Raw genomic sequence first — 10,000 nt, 5'->3', positions numbered from 1 at the left:
GAGACCCGTGCCGTGCGTGTGCGTGTGTGTGTGTGTGTGTGTGTGTGTGTGTGTGTGTGTGTGTGTGTGTGTGTGACTGTGTGTGGGTGTGACTGTGTGTTGTGTGTGTGTGTGTGTGTGTGTGTGACTGTGTGTGGGTGTGACTGTGTGTTGTGCGTGTGTGTGTGTGTGTGTGTGTGTGTGTGTGGGTGTGACTGTGTGTTGTGTGTGTGTGTGTGTGTGGTGTGATGTTATGTATCTAATGGTTGGTGTGTTTCAGCCCTCTGCTACATAACACAATGTGATGTTATGTATCTAATTGTTGGCGTGTTTCAGCCCTCTGCTACATAACACAGCACCCCATGGGTGATGCTAATGCTGCAGCAGCATCCGGGGAGGAGGGGTGCCCACACCTTTTGACTTGAGAGCTACAGTACTGTACTGTACTGTACTCAAAATGAACAACAACTGACCAAAATAATGATTATCCCTTTGCTGGAAATAGTTACATCATGAGACACACTTGGAACAGGAAATAGAGAGGAGACATGGAATTGGTCGGTTTTCTTGTATATAACTTTGTAATGCAATGTAAGTATAGGCCTACTGACCAGGGCTGGACTGCATGGGACAAAAATACGGCCCGGTCATTTTCACACAAATGTGGCCCAGACCGGCCCCCCACCACACCCATCGCGCAGATAGCAGAAACTCTACCCCCCGCTCCGTCGAGACACACACAAACAAACAAGCCCAGCTAATACCACCACTTTTACAGAACAACATGAATGATACAAACCAACAGACAACTACACAACCCGTTGTTGCTCTCACAAGAATGATGCTGGCAAAAGGATTCAAGATAGAAGAGGGTTTATTTGTCAGTCACTGATACAGGTACAGTGAAATTATCATGATGGCAGAATGGCAGCAGACCTTTCCTGGTGCCCGTATACGGTCGCGGCCCACCGGGAATATGCCTGGTACGTCCTGTGGTCAGTCCAGCCTTGCTACTGACCTTTGTGTGCAACACTCTTTGTGGGTTTGAGCTGACAGGCCCTTTTTATGTCAATCAATCAAGTCACCTTAATACTAGCCTGAGCTAACGTGTTAGGTTTCTGGTCTAGAGGGGCGGGTCGCGGCTCAGATTTGCGCACGCCCTGATTGGATCTCATCGATCTGTCCGTCACCCCCGGCCCCTCCTCTCCCCCCTAGTGCAGCGCTACGTCACATCATTTGGAGCGACGCCCACCCGGAAGGGTTGACTCCCACTTTTAGACCAGAGCGGCCAATGCGTTCCTCCAGGCTTTCAATTTTTGCACCAACAAAAATGAGGTGACAAGTGACAACCGCTCGGGTGGTGAGGGGACCACCGCTCTGGTGGTGAGGTGACCACCGCTCTGGTGGTGAGGTGACAAGTGACAACCGCTCGGGTGGTGAGGGGACCACCGCTCTGGTGGTGAGGTGACCACGGCTCTGGTGGTGAGGTGACCACCGCTCCGGTGGTGAGGTGACCACCGCTCTGTTGGTGAGGTGACCACCGCTCCGGTGGTGAGGTGACCACCGCTCCGGTGGTGAGGTGACCACCGCTCCGGTGGTGAGTAAAAACAGAGAGAAGGGCTGGGGCGGTGGCGGTGGTTTGCTCTTCACGTCATGTTGTAGTTCGGTGGTAACCTCACCACCGAAAATGCAAACTATATGAATAACACTTTAGGGGTTCAGTGTCTTAAACTATATGAATAACACTTTAGGGGTTCAGTGTCTTAAACTATATGAATAACACTTTAGGGGTTCAGTGTCTTAAACTATATGAATAACACTTTAGGGGTTCAGTGTCTTAAACTATATGAATAACACTTTAGGGGTTCAGTGTCTTGTGCTCTTGGACACTTTGACACGTGGACCAGGGTCCGGAAGTTTTAACCATACTGTAGTAGGCTATATATTATACAGTATATGCATCGCCTATTTTTGAAAATAGCTGATCTGCAGTGCAAGCTCACTTCTCGAATATGCTTTGTTCGAAAGATTTGGAAAGATCTTGAACAATTTGAGAAAATGTTTCCTATTCTGATACTGGGGTCTGGGGGACGGGGTCCTCGACATGAAGCAGTTTGAGGACCCCTCCCCCATGCTAGTGAACCTGCCAATACATTATTGACAGTCGATTCTGTTATCGATTCTCTGATTGATTCTCTGATTGAGAAACATTTACATAATTATGTGACACGAATGTGACATGAATGTAAGGTGCTGTAAAGTGACAGTGTCAGCTTTAATGTTTGTTTCTAATGTTTGTTTTAAAAACGCTGTTGACAATGAAGAGAGTTTAATTAAACTCTCTTCATTGTCAACAGCGTTTTTAAAACAAACATTAATGTTAGTTTTAAAAACGCTGTTGACAATGAACAGAGTTTAATGTTTGTTTTAAAAACGCTGTTAAATAATACTACTATAGGCCTGTTGCAATTATTTAAAGATGGAGTGCCACGATTTTTGTCCACCCTAAAACATGATCATCAGGTATTATTAGAATATAAAGAGGAAGAACCTTTTCCAAAAAGTGTACAGTATTTTGTTAAGATGTTGTTTTTATGTGGACACCCCCACCAGTTCATTAAGTATGCCTGGTGTGGGTGGTGATGGGTGGTGATCCACCTGAACTGAAGCCGCACCGGGTTAGGGGAGGGTCTGATAGTGTGATGTCACTATATTACTGTTTATTTCATTAGCTCATTGGTTTGACTGTCAAGGGTTCAGCCTCCAGGAAGAAAACCTTAATACAAAGGTAATACACCATTGCACATAAAAAACGACTCCAGGGTGTTTAATGAAGTACTGTCACCTCATAGAAAAAATAGAAAAATAGAAAAATTGTGACACTCCCTCTTTAAGATAATCGCATCCAGGTTGAAAAATTTCCATACATTTTCAAACATTTTTGAATGGTGCCTAACGGCTCCAACTAACAGCTGTGTGTCCCCGTCCGTCCGTCCGTCCGTCCGTCCGTCCGTCCGTCCGTCCCCATGTATGTCCGTCCCCATGTATGTCCGTCTGTTTGAGTACGGCAGTACCACTGAGTTACCTGGGGTGGCGCTGTTGGGACGACGCTAAACGAGTGCTGCAGGTGGATTGGACGACGCTAAACGAGTGTCAATCTGTGCAGGTGGATTGGACGACGCTAAACGAGTGTTAATCTGTGCTGCAGGTGGATTGGACGACGCTAAACGAGTGTCAATCTGTGCTGCAGGTGGATTGGACGACGCTAAACGAGTGTTAATCTGTGCTGCAGGTGGATTGGACGACGCTAAACGAGTGTTAATCTGTGCTGCAGGTGGATTGGACGACGCTAAACGAGTGTTAATCTGTGCTGCAGGTGGATTGGACGACGCTAAACGAGGCAGCATCCTCAGGACGGGACCAGGAAGTAGGAGAGCGCCCAAGCGGAACGCCTTCTACCGCCGGCTGCAGAACTTCCTGTACAACGTCCTGGAGCGACCGCGAGGATGGGCGTTCATTTACCACGCCTACGTGTAAGATACCTGTCTGTCTGTCTGTCTGTCTGTCTGTCTGTCTGTCTGTCTGTCTGTCTGCCTGCCTGCCTGCCTGCCTGCCTGCCTGCCTGCCTGCCTGCCTGCCTGCCTGCCTGTCTGCCTGCCTGCCTGTCTGCCTGCCTGCCTGCCTGCCTGTGTCTGTCTGTCTGTCTGTCTGTCTGTCTGTCTGTCTGTCTGTGTCTGAATTCATGTCCATGCATACTTGTCGGTCTATCATTCTCTCTCTGTCACATCTGTGTGTGTGTGTGTCTGTGCGTGTGCATGCGTGTGTGTGTCTATGTGCGTGCACGTGTGCAAGCGTGTTCGTGCGTGTGCACGTGTGTGCGTGCGTGTGTGTCTGTATTAGTTTCAGATTGTATGTCCACATTTGATGATGATGTGGAAAAAACATCGCTATATAGCAACCTGACACCTGACCTCTCCCTCAGCCAATCAGCACGTCTCCTCAGACATAGATCGAAAGCGGAGGAGAGGAGGAATCCGTTTGTAATTAAAGGATCACTTCACACATTTTCAACCTTATGTTCAAATAACTGGTTGAATTACATTTAGTTCCATTTGTACACTCTCAGAATTACGGGGGTTTGAGAATCTAGGAATAAATTAAAATCACATGAATAATCATTAATAGAACTATAGGAATATTTGCACTATTCCACAATGCTATATGAAGTCTGGAACTACACCTCCCGAGAAAGGAAGCTGGTATTTCCATTCACGAACATAATTATATTTTAAAATATCTTTACATTTGATTGTTTTATATCCGTTTCTGTCTGTAGTTTCCTCCTGGTGTTCTCCTGTCTGGTGCTGTCTGTCTTCTCCACCATCAGAGAATACGAGAAGAGCTCAGAAGACGCTCTCTATATACTGGTTAGTTCTACTATTACTACTAATACTACTACTACTGCTGCTGTAGGCTATACGATGCTCTGTTACTACTCGCCCATCGGGCCATGGCTCTTTAGTCGTTTCTTATGTAAACAGGAAATGGTCACCATCGTGGTGTTAACAGGAAGTGATGTCGTTTTGAACAGGAAATCGTCACCATCGTGGTATTCGGGGTGGAGTACATCGTGCGGATCTGGGCGGCGGGATGCTGCTGTCGATACCGAGGCTGGAGAGGACGGCTGAAGTTCGCCCGGAAACCGTTCTGTGTTATAGGTCTGTGTCTACGGGCCACGCTCCTGTGTGTGTGTGTGTGTGTGTTTTGTTAAGTCTCATGTTGCTTCACACGGCCAGTTGCAAAGATACAGCACAGCGACATGACGATGCAAAGATACAGTATACCATTCACTGTCAATGGAAGCCAGCGACATGAAGATACGAAGCAGATGCAACTTCCAGATGCAAAGCTACAAAAGCTTCATGCTGGATTGTTGTTGTTTTTCTCTCAATCTCATGACATAGATATATATACAAAAGCGACAGAGTGACAAATTTGCTGTACATCTTTGCATCTGCCTCGTGTGAACGCACCACCAGAGTTACTCAGACTGGATAATATCAACTCTCTCTCTCTCTCTCTCTCTCTCTCTCTGTGTGTCTGCTCTCTCTCTCTCTCTCTCTCTCTCTCTCTCTCTCTCTCTCTCTCTCTCTACTCTCTCTCTCTGTGTGTGTCTGTGTCTCTCTCCCGTTCGGTCCTGGTCAGACGTGATGGTGCTGATCGCCTCCATCTCCGTGCTGGCGGCGGGGACGCAGGGCAACGTGTTCGCCACCTCGGCCATCCGCTCGCTGCGCTTCCTCCAGATCCTCCGAATGATCCGAATGGACCGCCGAGGAGGCACCTGGAAGCTGCTGGGGTCTGTGGTGTACGCACACAGCAAGGTACGTTAAATGGTAAATGGTAAATGGTGCATTTATATAGCGCCTTTATCCAAGGCGCTTTACATAGATTGTGCATTACATTCACCCATTCATGCACCGATTGCGGCGGAAGCCATGCAAGGTACCAACTAGCACATCAGGAGCAATTTGGGGTTCAGTGTCTTGCTCAAGGACACTTCGACATGTAGAGGAGGAGCCGGGATTCGAACCGCCGACCCATGGATCATTACGTTACTGCTGGGGTCTGTGGTGTATATATACACACATAGCAAGGTATAGCGTTGATTTCGTCTACCAAAACGTTTGTCGACCACCGTCTAACACTGAGGAAAACGGAATAAAAACTAGATACAAACTAAAGCCTAAAAGACTATATGCTGACAATTCGCTAAACCCCACCCCAAAAAGCGATTGTCCAATGCGCCCAATCCAAATAGTTTAGCAACTGTTGCTATGCAGGTCAAGCTTCCGTCACCTCATAGCTGTCAGTGTTATTTTGCATGTCTGTGTTGTTGAACAAATACACAGCTTAATGTCCGGAAAGTTACACACCCACCCAGGTGATGCAATAATACTAATGACCGTAGTCTGACCGTGCAACATGAAAACTCCTGTCGGACGGTCGTTAAAGTTGATTTCTCCCTCTGTCATTTCCTCGTATTTCTAGTTCATTTAAATAATGTAATGGACATAGTGTCCAGTGCATAGCCTACTGCAGGCCTGGTTGACTAGATTTAGAAGACATTTAGAAGGTTTTGCTCCTGAAATGATTGATTATTTATATGCAGAAATCCCTGTCATTTAACATGCATCTCTATGGGGAGGGACTTAGCGAAGGACAAATAAAAACGACACTAAAATGTTAGGAAGCGTACGTAGTGCTACGTACTGCGTACGTAGTGCTACGTACTGCGTACGTGGTGTCCACGTTCACAGAGCCCCGGACAGCCCCCGGGTCCGTCTGAACGACCTTGTGCTTTTATTTTGAAGGAGCTGATAACGGCGTGGTATATCGGCTTCCTGTGTCTCATCCTGGCTTCCTTCCTGGTTTACCTGGCGGAGAAAGAAGACAACGACATGTTTGAGACGTACGCTGACGCCCTCTGGTGGGGACTGGTGAGTATAACAGGCCAACGCTGATCTCAGCCATAGTTTTATTGGCGGGAGTAGCGGTTGTATTAGCAGTAGTAATGCTGTAATAATAAACACAATCCCCGACAAAAAAACGTAACGTGCTCAGAACGTTTAACGTTGACCTCTGATGCTGTGATTGGCTAAGAAGAAACCCCTCTCCTGTCTTCTTCCTGTCAGATCACCTTGACAACGATCGGATACGGAGACAAGTTTCCGATCACATGGAACGGCCGCCTGCTGGCCGCCACCTTCACTCTGATAGGAGTGTCCTTCTTCGCTCTGCCCGCTGTGAGTCTGTCTGTCTGTCTGTCTGTCTGTCTGTCTGTCTGTCTGTCTGTCTGTCTGTCTGTCTGTCTGTCTGTCTGTCTGTCTGTCTGTCTGTCTGTCTGTCCTGACCTGTCTGTCTGTCTGTCTCTCCTGACCTGTCTGTCTCTCCAGGGCATCCTGGGTTCAGGTTTTGCGCTGAAGGTTCAGGAGCAACACAGACAGAAACACTTTGAGAAGAGACGACACCCTGCTGCTGGTCTGATACAGGTAAATATGAATACTAGACACCCTGCTGCTGGTCTGATACAGGTAAATATGAATACTATGACACCCTGCTGCTGGTCTGATACAGGTAAATATGAATACTATGACAACCTGCTGCTGGTCTGATACAGGTAAATATGAATACTATGACACCCTGCTGCTGGTCTGATACAGGTAAATATGAATACTATGACACCCTGCTGCTGGTCTGATACAGGTAAATATGAATACTATGACACCCTGCTGCTGGTCTGATACAGGTAAATATGAATACTATGACTAGTGCAGGCTATACGGTGCTCCGTTGCTATTGGCCTATCGGGCCATGACTCTTCAGTCGACGGTTAACATACTGTGCCTTTGGAATGGGGAACCCGGGTTCGCCTCCCGGCCGAGGCTACACTGTTACTACTAACAATTTACAGTTTAGGCATTCATCAGACACTCTTAATCCAGAGCGATTTACAGTAGGCAAGAACAACACATGGTGATACATCACATACATAAAAATAGTCATGAAGAATCATACGTAAGCTACGAACCTATTGGAGTACCAATTACAGTACATTTCAAGCACAACTCAATACAAAGACTGTTAACTGTGAGTGGACGACACCATAAAGCACTAGACTTGTTTACAAGAGGGTCCACCATGTTCAAATCATCATAACATTTAGAGACATACAAATATACTGTACATTTCTATATAGTGAAAAAACAGGAAATCATCATCATAAAGGAGGTAAAAAGGGAAAAGAAAACATGTACAGTGAGGGGGAAAAAGGGGTGGGTCAGATTCTACGGGGGCCGGTTTTGAATTGCAGCCGTCCGTATAGGTGCCCTTTGAGAGCGGTTTTGAAGGAGTCAAGGGATTTGCATGTCTTAATGACTGTTGATGGGGTGCATACTTAGTTTAGACTAGTCATTGGTTAGACATGGGTTAAGGTTAGGTTTACTGTAGGTGTGCTGCCCCGTGGGAGGTTAGGTTTAGGGTGAGGGTTTGAGATAGGTTGTAGTTGTAGGACTAATGACTGGTCTAACCAATGACTAGTCTAAACCAAAAACTGTCTAAACTAAGTACTGCGCCCCTGTTGGTAGGGCGTTCCACATTTTGGTGACATAGGAGACATTTTGGGGGCATAGGGCCTGGGTTGCGACAATCCACTCCTGACCTTACTAAATCAGGGTTTCCCAATTAATTTTCCTCAAGGGCCATATTTTGACTAGCGTACCAGGCTGGGGGCCGAGTCTGCACGCGCGAGTCGAGGTCTTGCCCTGAAACTTCATTTTCAGGGCAAGACCCCATTTGAAAAGGATGCCCAGTTTGACATGCATAGGCTACTGACCCCCATTTAATGCCATTTATATCTGGGACGCCTAAAAAAACGTTTTTTATTCGGGCCGCCTATTGGGGAACCCTACTTACTACTGCTAGTGAAGCAGTGATGTCTGGTGATAACATCACGTCAGTATTCTGCGAAGGCCTCAGTGGTTCAGAAATAGTCTTTGTTCATGAAGTGCTTGGCATGGATCTCTCCTATAGTGACTGCAGTGCATTCCATCAAATTCCCGGCTGCACTTTTTCACTTTGCCACCCATTTGTACTACTTTTATGATTGTAAAGTTGACGTGATTAATGTTTTTGGATCAAATGTCGGAGCCCATGCAGGACGACTAGCTTTAGTCATGGCAAAAGATTATGGGGATTCTAAACAATAAACTATCAATGTCTCTCTCTCTCTCTCTCCCTCTCTCTCTCTGCATTTGCCTCTATGTCTCTCGCCCAGGCAGCATGGAGGTTTTATGCCACCAATCTAACCAGAAGTGATCTGACGTCGACCTGGGACTATTATGAGAGCTCTGTGTCTGTTCCTATGTACAGGTACACGCACACACACACGCACGCATGCACGCATGCACACACGCATGCACGCGCACGCACGCACACACCCACGCACACACGCACACAATGAATTCATTACTTCTATATTTTTTAGTGGTGCAACCACTCCAAAGGAACAGCTATGTCCGTCCTATAACCTATGTGACTATATGTCCCAATGTTTAGAGTACCAGTAGGGGCAAAAGTGGCGCTGTTGTGCCAGAAACAGAGAGAGAGAGATTGTGCTGCACTGTTGCCTGCTAATTACAGAGAGAGAGAGAGAGAGAGAGAGAGGGGGGGGGGGGGCCAGGGGGAGAGGGGAGTTGCACCACTCAGTTCACACGGGTGTGATTTTTTAAATTATAGTTACATCTAGGAATACATTGACACTCACTCTCTCTCTCGCTCTCTCTCTGTCTCTCTCTATCTCTCTCTGTCTCTCTATCTCTCTCTATGTCTCTCTATCTCTCTATCTGTCTCTCTCTCTGTCTGTCTCTCTCTCTATCTATCTCTCTCTCTCTGTCTCTCTCTCTCTCTCTCTCTCTCTCTCTATCTGTCTCTCTCTCTGTCTGTCTCTCTCTCTCTGTCTGTCTCTCTCTCTCTCTCTCTCTCTCTCTCTCTCTCTCTCTCTCTCTCTCTCAGGTTCTCCTCTCCTCTCAACCAGTTGGATTTATTGAAGAACCTCAAGAGTAAATCAGGACTGTCCTTCAGGTGAGTGTTAAGTGTAAATAAGTGTAAAAAATAGTGAAAATAGCTGATCTCCAAGCTCACATTCTCTCTTCTGTCCGTCTGTCTGTCCCACAGGAAAGATGTCCAGCTTGACCCCTCTCCTAGGTCAGTGTCCCACAGACAGACAGCCGGACATTATAATCACTAATTACTACTATTATCAAAGAAGATGTTAATATAAACGCCAGTATATTTAATATAAACTGCAGTATTCTTTTTGTATAAACAGTGTGTGTGTGTGTGTGTGTGTGCGTGCGTGCGTGCGTGCGTGTGTGTGTGTGTGTGCGTGCGTGCGTGTGTGTGTGTGCGTGCGTGCGTGTGTGTGTGTGCGTGTGCCGTGTGTGCGTATGTGTGTGTGTGTGTG

General features: G+C 46.8%; 1 protein-coding gene across 1 annotated transcript in view; it reads left to right on the top strand.

Annotated features, from left to right (window-relative positions):
- Positions 1–10,000, top strand: part of LOC310875993 (potassium voltage-gated channel subfamily KQT member 2-like) — a gene marked incomplete at both ends in the record, with an annotated part of 21,548 nt that overhangs the window by 1,131 nt on the left and 10,417 nt on the right. Inside the window, 10 exon segments of the mRNA XM_083789442.1 lie at positions 3,356–3,512; positions 4,316–4,406; positions 4,571–4,697; positions 5,185–5,360; positions 6,351–6,476; positions 6,672–6,782; positions 6,933–7,028; positions 8,813–8,907; positions 9,550–9,618; positions 9,712–9,745. Of these exon segments, the coding sequence (XP_083645568.1) occupies positions 3,356–3,512; positions 4,316–4,406; positions 4,571–4,697; positions 5,185–5,360; positions 6,351–6,476; positions 6,672–6,782; positions 6,933–7,028; positions 8,813–8,907; positions 9,550–9,618; positions 9,712–9,745 (1,082 nt within the window).

The sequence above is a fragment of the Protomyctophum parallelum genome, assembly GCF_964188405.1.
Source record: "Protomyctophum parallelum genome assembly, chromosome: 18".
Lineage (NCBI taxonomy): Eukaryota > Metazoa > Chordata > Actinopteri > Myctophiformes > Myctophidae > Protomyctophum > Protomyctophum parallelum.
Note: the sequence above shows the minus strand (reverse complement) of the source record. Positions and strands in the feature narration are given on the sequence as shown.